The 18,196-nt window shown below is 44.0% G+C and overlaps 1 protein-coding gene across 1 annotated transcript in view; it reads left to right on the forward strand.

The window, feature by feature from the left end:
* LOC139479838 (AP-4 complex subunit epsilon-1-like) overlaps positions 1-18,196 on the forward strand; it is a 104,224-nt gene that overhangs the window by 28,336 nt on the left and 57,692 nt on the right. The window contains exons 5-8 of the mRNA XM_071262731.1: positions 9,027-9,148; positions 9,358-9,517; positions 12,390-12,556; positions 13,122-13,195. Coding sequence (XP_071118832.1) covers positions 9,027-9,148; positions 9,358-9,517; positions 12,390-12,556; positions 13,122-13,195 — 523 coding nt within the window. The remainder of the gene's footprint in view (positions 1-9,026; positions 9,149-9,357; positions 9,518-12,389; positions 12,557-13,121; positions 13,196-18,196) is intronic.

Raw genomic sequence — 18,196 nt, forward strand, 5'->3', positions numbered from 1 at the left:
AATTACGATTGCTTATGTAACTAGACAGCCATTCAAGTAAATTCCCTTTTACACCATACATAATTCTTGTGAATAGCCTACCTCTATTACAGGGGGATTCTCATTGTAATACTGACCCAGTCAGGCATACTGCAATATGCATACCATAATTAAGCCTGACTGGGTAAAAAATGATGTGCATATACTCGCGGCCGAATATAAATGCACCGGTTAGAATGGCTGCCAGCCTACCTGCGACCGGGTAGTCTAGTCAGCCTACCTGCGACCAGGTAGTCTGGTCAGCCTACCTGCGACCAGGTAGTCTGGTCAGCCTACCTGCGACCAGGTAGTCTGGTCAGCCTACCTGCGACCAGGTAGTCTAGTCAGCCTACCTGCGACCAGGTAGTCCAGTGAAGCTACAAGCATGGTTCCCAGACCTCGAGCTTGCCCTGATGGTAGGGGCACTTCACTGGTTGCTAAAGGATAAGTTGCAATTTGCAAAATGTTGGTTTGAATTACTTATGGAATGGGGGAAGAAGATCCACTTGTGTGGATGCTAGCCTTATTACAATGAGAACCCAGGTGGAAATACATGACATATAAAAGCACACTTGCTAAATGTAACCACTTGTAAAGTTGGTGGTGACTATACAAGCAATGGACATGATGGATGCAAGTTAAATACATGACAGGTAAAAAGAATGAAATTGAGTATTTGGTGGTTGGACGGAGCAATGAATAAGCAATGAAGTTTGATATGAATATCTAGACAATTATTGGTACAAACTGTAGAGCTTGGCACAGGGTAAGATAGATACTATAATGTAAATGTACATTTGCTGGAATTGTAATATGGCAAGAAGCATGTAAGAAATAAATACTTATAATGTGATTTGGCACATGATAAAACTAGATATAGAAATAATATTTATGTTAACAAGAATTGTTTTTTCCAGCAATGGTGGCGATTGGGGATGGTGGTGGGTACGTCGTGAGAAACAAGCTGCTAACAATGGCGCACAAAACAAACTGATGCGCATGCTTGGAATATAGACATCCTGACAATAGAGATTACTGAGCATGTGCGGATGCCAATACTGACAGAGAAATACTACGCATGTGCAAATGATAAAAACATCCGGACATGATGCACCAGATCAATAAATTACGTATTATGTAGCAATACAAAAATACAATGACAGAAATGCTAAATTTTAAAATATAGATTGTGAGGTAACAATGGTTGAAATATGTAGAAACGAAATAATGTTTGCCTTTATAAACTATGCTTAACGACTTAAGCAGCAACAGACGTCCTCTTCACTGCCAACATATCTAATAGTTGTGAGGGAAACCCTATCCCTATCCAGGGGTGCCACTGCGCATACGCAAGGTGGGAATCACCTCACTTCTTTCCTGTGTGTCCAGATCTGTACACGTGATTGCTGTTCCACACTTACAAGCCACACTAGATCATCACTAAAGACAGGCAGTGAGTTGTTCTACAAGCAGAGAACAAGGGGGTATAAGAAGTCAGAAGTCTTTAGTATGTAATTAGTTAGAAAAAGTGTTGTGGGATGAGGACTTCCTGTCTGTTCAGCTTTTGGGCAACATCAAATCACTGGTGACCCTCATCCTACGTGCATATCGTGCCAAAAAGCACTTGCACATAATATCATGGTCATCTTCCCGAGGCAAGAGAGTTAACTGACTTAAAAAGTCCACCATTGCCGAACTAGGCTGTAATTCCTGGGCTCAATCGTAGCGCCACCAGTGGCTATTACCAGTTATGTCCCTTCTAAACCTCTCCTATGGACCAATCTGATTCCACCTCTTGTATCACTTGCATTTGCTTTACACAAAATGGTGGCGCCCAGTCAGGACAATCTGATCAATAATCAAGTTCTATATCGTGATAAAACGGGTCTTACATTGCGAAATGCATCAAATCACGTGAACACCTTGAATAAAAACATGAAAAGATTTGGAAAATATCTGCTGAAAACGAGTTGGAGGTGTACATGCTTTGCAAATCCTGCAATCAACCGAAATCTGCACGACAGTTTACGAACCGGATTTCGATTTCGGTGCACGATTTTAATTAGACTATGCAAAGACTCGTTAGTCCAGCCAAAATGTAACTCCATTATACCAGCCTAGTTCAGCAAGGGTGGAAACTGGACTTGTATAGTCAGTTTACTCTCTTGCCTCGGGAAGATGTATCATGGTGCAGTTATTGCAAACGTTTGTCCAAGGAGAAGTTTGGAAAACTTTCTTGAGCTTGGCTCAATGACCCTGACTATAAAAAGAATAGGAGAGCGTCAGCAAAGTGGTTCAGTCCATTGTGACATCTATCAAAGAGAATCACGTGGGTGACAAGCGAGTGTCGCGTGGGGACGCCATCTCTCCTTCTGAGGAGGGATCTCTTCACTCATCCTACCTTCCCAATATAGTTAAGGAACTGATGTACCTTTCGGGTTTTAACGTAACCAGTCACGTACATCCGGAAGCTCAATGACCCTGATTATAAAAAGAACACTAGAGCGTCAGCAAAATATTCATCTGCTTCATGTAAGAAAGTGATTTGTGACACCTAAGGATAATCACGTGGGTAACAAGCAAGTGTCGCGCGAGGACGCAGTCTTGCCTTCTGAGGAGAAGAGATCTCGTTTGCTCATCCCACTCTCCCAATAGTTAAGGAACCGATGTACCTTTCAGGTTTTAATGTAACCTGTCGCGTACATCCGGAAGCAGCTGGTAAGATGGATAATCTAGGAAGAAGCAACCAATCTCCACTCTATGCCACGCACCCCCTTTAACTTAAATGAGTTCACGGAAAAAATAACCAATTAAATATCTGTAATGATTGACAAACATATGCAATCAATGTCTCATGAGATCTCATATCTAAAAGAATCCGTCGCAAAACCCCGGCATGGCCAAACAGGGCTTGGTCACGAGATTCAAAAGAGATCTAAGGCTGAATATGACAGGGCATCCTCATACAGCAGACACGCACAGTCACGCTGAATCAGATTATTATGAGGACAGTCGGAGAGTCATAAAAAGAGATCGAGAATCTCATAGATTCCCTCCCTACCAGGCACACCATAGGGTAGATCATGAATCACAGGCATCACATCGCAGTATGCACAGAAATACCCACCAGTCACCTTCTAGCCACTATGATAGACGAACTGACAAAGCTCGTGCAAATCAGGATAGAATTCCTAAGCGTGCGCCATCTCATACTATCACACAGTCCAGTTATACAGGCAGAGAAAGCGAGGGGTATTTTATGTCACAATCATACAGTTACAGAACATGTGATTCCCGCCCTGCTAGCCGTAGATCAGACGACCGGGATTACTCTACCCCCAGCCATATGACCCACCCCCAGCGCAGCCTGAGCAGGGTGTGGGCTCTATTGCTAACACTGGTTTTTCATGCAATGGGGACTCTACTACAGAGGATAATTATAAACCCAATAATTATTCCATTAAAAATATCATTGCAGAACTTTATAATCTGATGCCGGCCTAAATACAAGATAACAAGGACAAAACGGCTGCCAAACCCTTGTTAGAATGTGCTGGGTATGAAGAACCTGTCAGCAAGACTGAAGAATTCCATACCATACCCTATCCGTCGTATATTGATGACATCATCAAGAAAATTGAAGCATCATTGAACGCTTCCCAGGCACATAATACCTGCTATTAATAAAAGTGCTTACAGGATACACGATGCCCCCTTCGCACAGAAGCCTATCATTGATGAAGATTTCACCAGAATGCACGCTGATATGGCCAAAATCATGGACTTGGACTGCATCGATAAACAGATGATTAATATCAGTATAACTGGATTGCAGCTGGAGTTCGCCACGTCATACCCCCGAACAATCAGAGCGAAGGTCTTCCCTTAGACATCCCCACGGAGATGACACTACAGCAGACCGGGCATTTTTACAGCTCACTGGACCATATGCTGAAGATGCGGGAAGATCTTCAATTAGCACAAGTTTGGATGTCAGCACAGTTCCTGCTCATGCAAAGAAATCATCTACTACAGCAAGTTCATCATATGATCCCAGAGCCATTAAGAAGATCCATGCTATCACAGCCTATTACAGCGTCACAGATATTCAACGGCAGACTGAAGTCAGTGAAGGAAGCCATTGCATCATCAACTAGTCAGAAGTTTCAAGAATCCAAGATCTTATTGGCATCCAAGATACAGAGATGGTCTGCAGATCTTCAGCATCAACAACAGAATCCTAGATCTCGTCATGTGAACCCTGGTTGGTATTCTTTTCGAGCCTCAACATGGAAGGACAGATCATTTCACCCCAAATATAGGAACTCCAAAGATGATCATCCCACTTCACAGAGAGGAAGAGGTAGAGGCAGAGGCAGTCTCCGAGGGGGATACCGCCGGAAATGACTCAACCAGAGATCCTACCGACATTGCCTGCCCAGTGGACAACGATTTAGAACTACAGAAGATCAACGATACAACCACATTGAATCCAGTCGAACTAGCCGGTCTCACAGACATCGACTCAAGACTACCCAAGTTCAGGGACCAGGAGGTCGGCTTATGCAGTACAATGAAGACAAATGAGAAGCCCTCACAGACAACTCATGGCTGCTCGAAATATTCCAGATGGACTCTATCAAGACAAGCCTTAAGACAAGCAGATTGGATGATAAGCCTAGATCTCCAAGACGCTTATCTTCACGTCCCCATCCATCCACTTAATTGTCGATATCTGCACTACCCAGTCAACAGCTAGAGATACCAGTTCAGGGTACTTCCATTCGGCATCCATCACCTCATGATATCTAGCGCACTCGACCAGCCCATCAAATCATTACGCTGGTGGATGTCTTGCCTAGGCCTGCTCACCTCCATCCAAGATCTGACCTAGAGAGGCAGACTGCACCAGGGGAGCACAGAGGCAGACTGCACCAGGGGAGCACAAAGGAGCATTAAAGCGTTCACTCGTCACGCCCAAGAACCGGGTTCGTCCCCATGCATGGGTACAATGTGTGAAGCCCTTTTTCTGGTGTCCCCCACAGTGATATTTTTGGAATATTACTAAAAGATGTGTAAAATCAAACTCACTCACTCATCAACAAACTACCAGTCTACGTCACCCCTGTACCAGACACTCTAGCTCTCCAGGTCGACGCTCTTTCTATTGACTGGGAGGGAATGTTCGGTTACTCATAAGAAAATAGAAGAGACAGACTCCGTCATAATTCTCATAGCCCCGGCATGGCCAAACAGGGCTTGGTTTCCAAGGTTACTACCCCTCCTAATGGAAGAACCTCTGATACTCCCGGTACGTCACGATTTACTGAGACAACCGAAAACGGACATATTTTACGGCCGCCTCGACAATCTCCGCCTTCACGCCTTGAAGTTATCTCGAATAAGCCGGTTACTCTTAATCAGCTGCATGAAGAGTGGCAAGCTCATGGAGACCAGCATCGTCTGCCCTATACAATAACAGATGGGACAAGTTTGTCAAGCGGAGAATGAGAAATCATTTAAACGTAGAGATAACGATACCTATAGTGGCCGAAGGAAACAACTCAGAAACGACAAGAAATTACGACATGGCACTATAGAAGGCTATAGATCGGCCCTGGCATCAGTATTACAACACAATGGCCTATCTATAGGTACCCACCCAGTACTGAATCAACTCATAAAGTCCTTTGCACTGGAAGACATTAAAAAACCACATATATTTCCAAAATGGGATCTTTCCATAGTATTGTCAGCATTAATGAAACAACCTTATGAACCCATGAGTGCAACATTACTATCAGTTTCAGGGAAGGCCGCATTTCTCCTAGCCATGGCTACTGCGGCTCGTGTATCAGAATTGCACGCTATTGACATTTCCACTGTAACTCATACCCAAGAATGGAAGTCAGTGTCGTTCAGATCACTTCCAGAATTTATTGCCAATAACCAGTCGTCAACCTTCGGCCCACTCGGACACAGGCAATACACAATACCAGCCTTAAGTAAAAGTGTGGACTATCCGGACAGATTACTTTGTCCCATAAGAGCCTTGAGATACTTCATAACAGCAACTCAACCCCACAGAAAGCAGAGAAAACGCCTTTTTATCTCTTGCAAACCCTCGTCAGAAAAGGAAATAACCAAGGGTACTGTAGCGGGTTGGCTCAGGTCGGTTATCGCAGATAGCTATAAACTGGCCCAAGTCTCCACACCAACTTGGGGAAGCTGCAGACCTCACTAGATCAGAGCCCTTGCAACAAGTCTAGCCACATGGAATAGAGTCTCCATTGAACAAGTCGTAGCTAGCTGCCAGTGGAAGACCCATAACACGTTCTCAAACTTTTACTTACGAGACATACAGACCGATCTGAATGGACTATACACACTGGGAACCTTGGTGGCAGCCCTGGTGATAGTCTCCAAGTAACCTTGTTACCCCCTCTTCTTGAGAAAGGGGGAAAGAGGCGGGTGTGGGGGGGGTTGAAGATTTCAGAATACCTCATGAACTCGGGGTAAGTTGACCTTTGTACTTAGTTTGCTATTGGATAGTATGATGGCCCTTCAATATATAACCAGCCTAAGCTATTTATCAGATCTTAATGGTTGCATGCTTGTCACGTGCTGTGCACCAATGTATGTCACGTGCATAGGCAAAGTTTCACTGAGGAAATTGTATTTGAAGTCACACACGTGATCTATAAAGATGGCAAGGGTAGATTCTGCCAAATTTCCGTGAAAGGTTGAATACAGGGCTGTTATTAGGTACCTCTACTTAAAAGGGAAACCGGGAAAGGAGATACGTGATGAATTGTCAGATGTTTATGTGACAGTGCACCTTCGTATGCACAGGTCAAATTCTGGGTTGCAGAATTTAAGAGGGGTCGGGTGAACCTGGAAGATGAGCCACGCCCTGGCAGGCCTGTAGAGGTGACTAATGACCAAACCAGTGAAGCTGTGAGACAACTGGTTGTCAAAGACAGGCGAATGAAGGTGTCAGAAATGGCCACGGCCTTGGACATTTCAGAGGGAAGTGTCCATACTATTTTGCATGATCTGTGTATGAGAAAGCTGTCTGCCCGATGGGTCCCGAAATGTCTGACTGATGATCAGAAGGCTGTACGTGCGTCAATGTGTTAGACACTTTTGACGCAATGCAGTCGGGATGCAGACAACTTTACTGAGAGAATTGTTACTGGTGATGAAACCTGGGTACACCACTATGACCCAGAAACCAAATAACAGAGTAAGCAGTGGACTGGCTTTGCTTCACCCCGTCCCAAAAAGTTTAAGACTCAACCATCGGCTGGCAAAGTCATGGCAATTGTCTTTTGGGATACCAAAGAGGTCTTGCTCATTGACTACTTGCCACGTGGCCAGACTATTACTGGAGAGTACTACTCCGATCTCCTGGACCGTTTGCGGACTGCTATTCTTGCCAAACGTCGTCGAAAGATCACAAAAGGTGTGCTGCTCCAACATGATAATGCCAGAGTGCATACCTGTCGACTTGCGGTTGTCGCAGTGAAGCAGAATGGGTTCAAAGTATTGCCTCATCCACCTTACTCACCAGACCTGGCACCAAGCGACTACTTTCTCCTCCCAAACTTGAAGAAAGAACTGCGTGGACGTCATTTCCAGTCCGATGATGAACTCACGACAGCAGTGGAGGGGTGGTTACACGAACAACCCCATGGTTTCTATCACAACGGGCTTTTAGCTCTCACACATCGCTGGACAAAGTGCATAGACCTCAATGGTGATTAGGTGGAAAAAGAAGAAGTGAGGAGCAGTAGCAAATAGGTTAGGCTGGTTATATATTGAATGGCACTCGTAGACAAGACATATTCCATTAGGTCCCTTTTGGCATACAATCCTTGGGTTACCACTTCACAAAGCCAAATATCTAAGGGATGCTAGATACCAGATCCCACTGGTCGCCCTGGTGTATACTGGCTATCATGTTATAGACGTAGGGTATTCACAAGAATTATCTAACAATAGTTATCATTGTGTATAATTCTCTTTTACATCAGGAATTATTCCCTCCCACCTCCCTAAATATCTGCATCTAGTTGATGAGGATAATGGGTTGAAAGAAGTGAGGTGATTCCCACCTTGCGCATGCGCAGTGGCACACCTGGCGAGGGATAGGGTTTCCCTCACTACTATTAGATATGTTGGCAGTGAAGAGGATGTCTGTTGAATTTTTTTTTAAATTTGTAGTGTGGGTCTAAGCATAAACAGGAATTTATGGCTATGATGTAATAGTATTCTTAGAATTATACACAATGATAACTATTGTTAGATTTCTAAGTTGTACATAAGCCCTCTATGCCAGACATGATCAAATGCTTTTGACACATCGCAAAAAAACATGCAATATTTTTCTCTATTATCTGAAGATGTACAAATTTCATTATACAATTCAATTAATTGATGGACAGTGGAATGGCCTTTTTGAAAGCTTTTTATATAACAATTTCTTTAATAGGTTATGACTTATTCTGTCTGTATCAGATGCCTTATTTATTTCAAGACATTTAAAAACGTCAGATATTTCATTTTCTGAGACAGTTAATCTGTCAAAAATACTCTGAGTGCGTTGCTTGAAATATGGTAATTCATCCGTTCCTCAGTTAGGGTAGATATGGATTGGAAATATTCATTTAATCTGTCTGATTTTTCTAAATCTGAAAATATAGTGGGACAGTCATCCGTATCTGTATAACGGGGGATTGCTCAAAGATGTTCCAGAGTTTTTGACAACATATCTTAATAATTTCCAATATGATTGTTTATTTACTATACATGTATATAGTTCCGAAAGAAATTCATCGATGTTAGAATATAACTTTTCTTTCCCATAACTTTTCATGTTGTTGACTTTATTGCATTGTTTTTTTGTATGCTATAATATCTGTCCATCTAGTTGTCAACAGTAATGTGGATTAACTATCGTTCACTCATGATCCTTTTCATTTTTTCTTCAATGCATTGTGTTGAAGGACATGAGGAGCAGCAGCTTGTTGGACAACTGCATGAGTATCACAGCAGCCAGTCAACTCCTCCACGCAGAGACCATCCCCATGTTCCTGCCTCTCGTGATGGAGAAGCTGAAACATCAGCGGTATGTACGTCACACTCACACTTGACCTATGGGGCACAAATTTAAAGCAACATAGCGTCTGGTGTACTGTGCTTGACCAGTAGTGTTTCACAGCTTCTGTCTACAGAGACCATACACATGTTTAAATCAATGAGACAGTATGACTAATACCATTAGCCTCTTCAGCTTCTTTCATCAGAGGATTTTTTGCCATGGTCACTGTGTTTCAGGGAGCTGGTGAGGGTGAAGGCAGCCCAGTGTCTGCATCAGTTCTATCTGAAGGCCCCCAACATGCTGGTCCATGTCCACGCAGACTTCCAGAGGGCGCTGTGTGACAAGGACCCGGGGGTCATCCGGGGGGTGGTCCACATCTACATCCAGCTGGCTCAGGTTAGTGAGGACAACTCTCCCACTGACCCAGGTAAGTGAGGGCAAGTCTCCCACTGGCCCAGGCTAGTGAGGACAACTCTCCTTAATGACCCAGGTTAGTGAGTCAACTCTCCCACTGGCCCAGGCTAGTGAGGTCAACTCTCCCACTGGCCCAGGTTAGTGAGGACAACTCTCCTTAATGACCCAGGTTAGTGAGGGCAACTCTCCCACTGATCCAGGTTAGTGAGTTCAACTCTCCCACTGGCCCAGGCTAGTGAGGGCAACTCTCCCACTGGCCCAGGTTAGTGAGGACAACTCTTCTTAATGACCCAGAGTAGTGAGGGCAACTCTCCCACTGGCGCAGGTTTGTGAGGGCAACTCTCCCTCTGGACCAGGTTAGTGAGGACAACTCTCCTTAATGACCCAGGTTAGTGAGGGCAACTCTCCCACTGGCCAAGGTTAGTGAGGACAACTCTCCCACTGGCCAAGGGTAGTGAGTTCAACTCTCCCACTGGCCCAGGTTAGTGAGGACAACTCTCCCACTGGCCCAGATTAGTGAGGGCAACTCTCCCACTGGCCCAGGTTAGTGAGGGCAACTCTCCAACTGGCCAAGGGTAGTGAGGGCAACTCTCCCACTGGCCCAGGTTAGTGAGGACAACTCTCCCACTGGCCAAGGGTAGTGAGTTCAACTCTCCCACTGGCCCAGGTTAGTGAGGACAACTCTCCCACTGGCCCAGGTTAGTGAGGACAACTCTCCCACTGGCCCAGGTTAGTGAGGGCAACTCTCCAACTGGCCAAGGGTAGTGAGGGCAACTCTCCCACTTGCCCAGGTTAGTGAGGACAACTCTCCCACTGGCCCAGGTTAGTGAGTTCAACTCTCCCACTGGCCAAGGGTAGTGAGTTCAACTCTCCCACTGGCCCAGGTTAGTGAGGACAACTCTCCCACTGGTCCAGGTTAGTGAGTTCAACTCTCCCACTGGCCCAGGTTAGTGAGGACAACTCTCCCACTGGTCCAGGTTAGTGAGGGCAACTCTCACACTGGCCAAGGGTAGTGAGTTCAACTCTCCCACTGGCCCAGGTTAGTGAGGACAACTTTCCCACTGGTCCAGGTTAGTGAGTTCAACTCTCCCACTGGCCCAGGCTAGTGAGGTCAACTCTCCCACTGGCCCAGGTTAGTGAGGACAACTCTCCTTAATGACCCAGGTTAGTGATGGCAACTCTCCCACTGGCCCAGGTTAGTGAGTTCAACTTTCCCACTTGCCCAGGCTAGTGAGGTCAACTCTCCCACTGGCCCAGGTTAGTGAGGACAACTCTCCTTAATGACCCAGAGTAGTGAGGGCAACTCTCCCACTGGCCCAGGCTAGTGAGGACAACTCTCCCACTGGCCCAGGTTAGTGAGGGCAACTCTCCCACTTGCCCAGGTTAGTGAGGGCAACTCTCCCACTGACTTAGGTTAGTTAGGGCAACTCTCCCACTGGCCCAGGTTAGTGAGGACAACTCTCCCACTTGCCCAGGTTAGTGAGGACAACTCTCCCACTGGCCCAGATTAGTGAGGGCAATTCTCCCACTGGCCTAGGTTAGTGAGGACAACTCTCCCACTGGCCAAGGTTATTGAGGACAACTCTCCTTAATGACCCAGGTTAGTGAGGACAACTCTCCCACTGGCCCAGGTTAGTGAGGACAACTCTCCCACTGGCCCAGGTTAGTGAGGGCAACTCTCCAACTGGCCAAGGGTAGTGAGGGCAACTCTCCCACTGGCCCAGGTTAGTGAGGACAACTCTCCCACTGGCCCAGGTTAGTGAGTTCAACTCTCCCACTGGCCAAGGGTAGTGAGTTCAACTCTCCCACTGGCCCAGGTTAGTGAGGACAACTCTCCCACTGGTCCAGGTTAGTGAGTTCAACTCTCCCACTGGCCCAGGTTAGTGAGGACAACTCTCCCACTGGTCCAGGTTAGTGAGGGCAACTCTCACACTGGCCAAGGGTAGTGAGTTCAACTCTCCCACTGGCCCAGGTTAGTGAGGACAACTTTCCCACTGGTCCAGGTTAGTGAGTTCAACTCTCCCACTGGCCCAGGCTAGTGAGGTCAACTCTCCCACTGGCCCAGGTTAGTGAGGACAACTTTCCTTAATGACCCAGGTTAGTGATGGCAACTCTCCCACTGGCCCAGGTTAGTGAGTTCAACTTTCCCACTTGCCCAGGCTAGTGAGGTCAACTCTCCCACTGGCCCAGGTTAGTGAGGACAACTCTCCTTAATGACCCAGAGTAGTGAGGGCAACTCTCCCACTGGCCCAGGCTAGTGAGGACAACTCTCCCACTGGCCCAGGTTAGTGAGGGCAACTCTCCCACTGGCCCAGGTTAGTGAGGGCAACTCTCCCACTGACTTAGGTTAGTTAGGGCAACTCTCCCACTGGCCCAGGTTAGTGAGGACAACTCTCCCATTGACCCAGGTTAGTGAGGACAACTCTCCCACTGACCCAGGTTAGTGAGTTCAACTCTCCCACGGGCCCAGGCTAGTGAGGACAACTCTCCCACTGGCCCAGGTTAGTGAGGTCAACTCTTCCACTGGCCCAGGTTAGTGAGGGCAACTTTCCCACTGGCCCAGGTTAGTGAGTTCAACTCTCCCACGGGCCTAGGTTAGTGAGGGCAACTTTCCCACTGGCCCAGGTTAGTGAGGGCAACTCTCCCGCTGGGTTGGTCCACATTTTACATCCTTCAACACGCCTAAGGGATGCAACTCTGCACAGCAGCTCAGACATCTAGGCCTCTCATTTCGTCATTGAATAAAAATGTGATAATCTGGATAATCGAAGATGTGTTCAGCTTATCCACTCACTGACTCACTCACTCACTCACTCACTCACTCACTCACTCACTCACTCACTCACTCTTGCAGAAGGCGCCGGCGGACTATGTACACTTGGGGGTGGGGTTCCTCGGAATCCTCAAGCAAATTATCAGCCGCTCCTTTCCTTCACTTCATGATTTCCACACAGTGCCATTGCCATGGTTACAGATACTTCTACTTAAAGTGTTGGCATTACTTGGACCTCACGATGAAAAGTAAGTCTGGAGATGTGACTTTCTTTACAGTTCTACTGTATTTATTAATCTACTGTATTTATAGATCTAAAGAATTTATAGATCTAAAGAATTTATAGATCTATTGTATTTACAGATCTACTCTATTTACAGATCTATTGTATTTATCTTCATCTGTGTGTAAATGGATCAGCTATATTTATGGATCATGTTTATATATGCATCAGCTGTATTTATGCATCAGCTGTATTTATGCATCAGCTGTATTTATACGTCAGCTGTATTTATGCATCAGCTGTGTTTATACGACAGCTTGGTTTATCGATCAGGTGTATAATATGTGAGTGAGTGAGTATTGCTTTGCGCTGCTTTTAGCAATATTCCAGCAATATCATGGCGGGGGACACCAGAAATGGGCTTCACACATTGTACCCAGTATATTATGTAGATCAGGTCTATTTTGTTAAATGTTGGGGTCAGCCTATCATTTAGATAGTGATTTCAGGAGTCGAGTTGGGGTGGGGGGTGGGGGCTCTTATGCAGTAGCCTGTACCTGGGGATATGACTTAAATGTGCAATGTTTCAGGTTAAGGATAGAAATGTGGCCTGTACTGAGGGACATCATCCAGAGAACCACCGTCAAACATCACATGGCATTTGGTAGGTAACATCACAGGTGTGATTGTAACTGCAGGACCTGAACCTGCGAGGACCTCCCTGGCTGGAGGCCAACATCCGCCCTGATCACCCTTGGTTTGTCAGCTGCTCAGGAATACATGGATGTCAACTTCTTTTTAATGAGGAACACAACTTTTTGGAGATTACGCTTCCTCCTTCATGAGATGAATGAGTCCTCGGGTGCAGAGAGCATATATATATTTAAGGATTGACTGTTGGCCAAATGGAAGCCGGAGGTTAATCAACACTCAAGGTTACACACAACCAAATGTTTTCCCATAGACTTCTATAGTAACGTTATGATTTTTTTTAAAATAACTAAGCATTCAACAGCTATTACCTGTACGTGTGTGCACAGTTTGGCCTTAGAGCAGCAATAAAAAAAATAAAAATGACTAGCTTAGCCAGCTCCTTTTCCGAGTACCGGAAGCTAAACACACCACCCCCAGTTTCGCACCAAATGTCACCTACTTGAAAATAGCTGTGGTCACATTCAGCATAAGTCATCATGTTGAAAAAGACAGTACTAAATATAGAAAAACATGGTCAGTTTTAATAACTGGATGGATGTACATTTGAAAGACATAAAAATCTTACAGAATATCCTCCAATCACAGCCTGCAGATATCTCTCGATCTGCACTGAAGGCTCCCTACGAAAACCGCACTCTCCAAACTGGTACTGATTTGGTGTAGTAGAACCTGTAGACAAATCAGAATATATTTGCACTTGTCAAATCTGTGATTTATATGTTGTATATATATGTAGCTTCTCAGAAAAAAAATGGAAATTGGATTAAGCTTCACTACTTGTTCCTATCCAGCATGTCTATATGGCACCAGAATACATAGTTTTGATGCACAGAAAGAGTTGTGAGAGTTTAATGATGTACACTTCATCAATGTTTTACAAAAGGCATTTCTGTATTAATAAAGAAGATTTTACCTTCATGCACTGACCATGGAAGTTCATTTATATTTCATAAAAGATGGTGGTCAGGGGTCAATTCTATAAATGATTGAGGCTGCATAGATCATATCACCCTAAAATATTTTTTCGACTAAAAAAATTGAACAAATCTTTAAACCTCAAAACCAGTTACAATACATATTTAAAATTGAGTAGTGGTCTGTTGTTTGCCTTCCTTTGCTGACATCATCAGAACATAGCAAAGTCTGCTACATTCATGGAATATGGTTTTGACACTCATGACATGATGCGATTGATATTGTTTGAGATTGCTCGAACTTACACCATCCATTGTTTATATAATTAAACACTCAAATGGCTGTCAGCATTTGGTAAATCATCTATGGAGGGGCTATCACAAATGTTTGTGCTTTCATATACTCCAAAAATCAAAAGTATAATCCTCTATGATATAGGCTGATGACATAAGTACACATGGAAAGGAATCAGAAAAAAAATCTCAAAATTGGACAGAGAGCATGGAATTCAGGCCAACAATAAGCAAGGGACACATTAAGCAGCTTTAAAGTCATCATATATGTAAGGCTGGATAATGAACTTTACCAGAAAATAGGAAATAAAGGGGTGCATTGTTAACAGCAATCTCACACACTGACCAGTGAACCATACCGCCTATTAAAGCCGAGAAATTGAAATGGACCCTCAAGTAGTAAAAAGCTTTTTGAAACCACAACACGGAAGGAAATTACACTTAACTCTATTGATTTATTTAGTTAAGACTTTAAAATACTCACAGGACATCAAACATTCTTACTGTTTAATGTTTCAAGGTGGCTAAACTTGCTTATTTCAGTTATTTGCCAGTTTCAATGAAACAAAGTTAAAATTCCATATAATTTTGAAAATGTACAGCTTATTCTGACATAAATGTAATTCTTTTTATTCACAATTAACAGTGTCATGCAATACCAGCTTAAAATAGTGTTTCTCTCCAATAATTTATGGGTTTATAGGGGAATGAAAGATACAATGCATTTTACTAAACAGGGGAGATAATTTAGTTTTGTCGAACACTATCACATTCTTTACAGATGATTTCAGAACCATAATGTTACATTCCAAAAGAGCCAGTGGGTATTATTTTCATCTAAGCAGGTTCTGGGACTGGTGTATAGCCCTTACTTCATGTTTGCAAACTAAAAAACTGCACAGTGAGGCATTAAGGGAGCACTGTCAGAAATGTCTAGTGCATGAGGGTCATCTTATTATGGCACTTGATAGTGAGCAACAGAGGGGCCTCAAGTGGACTGGGGTTCTTAAATGTACTTACTGTACCTACATGTCCAAGTTCCACAACTTCTACAAGGTAATAAAGCGCAGCGAGGCAAAACAAGGGTTGTCGATCACACACTGCCAACACCGGACTTCGGATCAGCTTCTCCAAATGCCAAATTCGATGTCGAAACTCCTACTTCTTCTGCATGAGTGCACATATACCTCCCCAGTCAACATCAGGCATGTGAAAAGCTGAAAAAAGTGTTCAGACAATATCAAATGGCAAACCAGTTTGGATATAACAGCCAGGAGTCAGTTCTTGAGGGGACAAAATAATTATTTGAAAGTTATATGAGTGAAAAATAAGTCTGTTTTAAGAAACTTAATGGAAAAATAGCATCATTCATTCACACAAGAGCACCTAACAGAAAGACATATTGGTATGCTACATTGTTTACTATAAATAAGGGGATGTTTGACATATTCTGCTGTCAGCAGTGTACATGCTTCATATTCAAGATAACGGCATCGCGTAACTTGACTGGCAAGCGATTGACACAAGGCAGAAATTGTTGTGGCAGTGGTGACTTTATCCTAATTTGTTGTCAAATTCATCAGTTTCAACAAATTCAGAAGGCAGGAGGAGGGTTTGTTGGACAGAGGTACCCTGGGGGGTTCATGCTGAGATCGACCACAATGCGAAGCAACATTCATTTCCAGCCCATCCAAATGCTCCATTCAACCCAAAATGTCCCCAACTTCACTGTCATTATTTTTAAATTTGCCTCCATGGTGTATCCATGGTGAAATATAAACAGAAAAGCATGTAAAGTATGAATTACTGAAATGTGCACTCACCCTACAGGTTACACACAACCAAATGTTTTCCCATAGACTTCTATAGTAACGTTATGATTTTTTTTAAAATAACTAAGCATTCAACAGCTATTACCTGTACGTGTGTGCACAGTTTGGCCTTAGAGCAGCAATAAAAAAAATAAAAATGACTAGCTTAGCCAGCTCCTTTTCCGAGTACCGGAAGCTAAACACACCACCCCCAGTTTCGCACCAAATGTCACCTACTTGAAAATAGCTGTGGTCACATTCAGCATAAGTCATCATGTTGAAAAAGACAGTACTAAATATAGAAAAACATGGTCAGTTTTAATAACTGGATGGATGTACATTTGAAAGACATAAAAATCTTACAGAATATCCTCCAATCACAGCCTGCAGATATCTCTCGATCTGCACTGAAGGCTCCCTACGAAAACCGCACTCTCCAAACTGGTACTGATTTGGTGTAGTAGAACCTCAAGGGTAATAAGGAATGGCCAAATGGAAGCCGGAGGTTAATTAACACTCAAGGGTAATAAGGAATGGCCAAATGGAAGCCGGAGGTTAATTAACACTCATTGGTAATAAGGAATGGCCAAATAGAAGCCGGAGGTTAATTAACACTCAATGGTAATAAGGAATGGCCAAATGGAAGCCGGAGGTTAATTAACACTCAATGGTAATAAGGAATGGCCATATGGAAGCCGGAGGTTAATTAACTCTCAAGGGTAATAAGGAATGGCCAAATGGAAGCCGGAGGTTAATTAACACTCATTGGTAATAAGGGATGGCCATATGGAATCCGGAGGTTAATTAACTCTCAAGGGTAATAAGGAATGGCCAAATGGAAGACGGATGTTAATTAACACTAAATGGTCATAAGGAATGGCCAAATGGAAGCCGGAGTTTATTAACACTCAATGGTAATAAGGAATGGCCATATGGAAGCCGGAGGTTAATTAACATTCAATGGTAATAAGGAATGGCCAAATGGAAGCCGGAGGTTAATTAACACTCAAGGGTCATAAGGAATGGCCAAATGGAATCCGGAGGTTAATTAACACTCAATGGTAATAAGGAATGGCCATATGGAAGCCGGAGGTTAATTAACACTCAAGGGTAATAAGGAATGGCCATATGGAAGCCGGAGGTTAATTAACACTCAATGGTAATAAGGAATGGCCAAATGGAAGCCGGAGGTTAATTAACACTCAATGGTAATAAGGAATGGCCATATGGAAGCTGGATGTTAATTAACACTCAAGGGTAATAAGGAATGGCCAAATGGAAGCCGGAGGTTAATTAACACTCAATGGTAATAAGGAATGGCCAAATGGAAGCCGGACGTTAATTAACACTCAATGGTAATAAGGAATGGCCAAATGGAAGCCGGAGGTTAATTTACACTCAATGGTAATAAGGAATGGCCAAATGGAAGCCGGAGGTTAATTAACACTCAAGGGTAATAAGGAATGGCCAAATGGAGGTTACTTCACACTCTTTGGTAATAAGGAATGGCCAAATGGAGGCCAACTGGATTAATTAACATTAAATGGGGGGGGAATGCCACAGACAGATAATGGCCCAAGTAAAGTCAGTAAGTCCAAAGTACTGGGCAGATGTTCCCTAGTCAAGGTTCCCGGCTGGCTATGTTGCTGACATGTTTGTGTCTACAGCTGTGCGTAACTAAAATGTTTGTGTCTACAGCTGCAACTGACACGTTTGTCTCCTCAGCTGTGTGTAACTGACATGTTTGTGTGTACAGCTGTAACTGACATATTTGTGTCTGCAGGTGTAACTGACATGTGTGTGTCTATAGCTGTGTGTAACTGACACGTTATTGTCTACAGCTGTGTGTAACTGGCATGTTTGTGTCTACAGCTGCAACTGACATGTTTGTGTCTACAGATGTAACTGACATGTTTGTGTCTTCAGATGCAA

This window comes from Haliotis cracherodii, unplaced genomic scaffold (genome assembly GCF_022045235.1).
Source record: "Haliotis cracherodii isolate W230 unplaced genomic scaffold, xgHalCrac1.p SCAF_4, whole genome shotgun sequence".
Taxonomy (NCBI): domain Eukaryota; kingdom Metazoa; phylum Mollusca; class Gastropoda; order Lepetellida; family Haliotidae; genus Haliotis; species Haliotis cracherodii.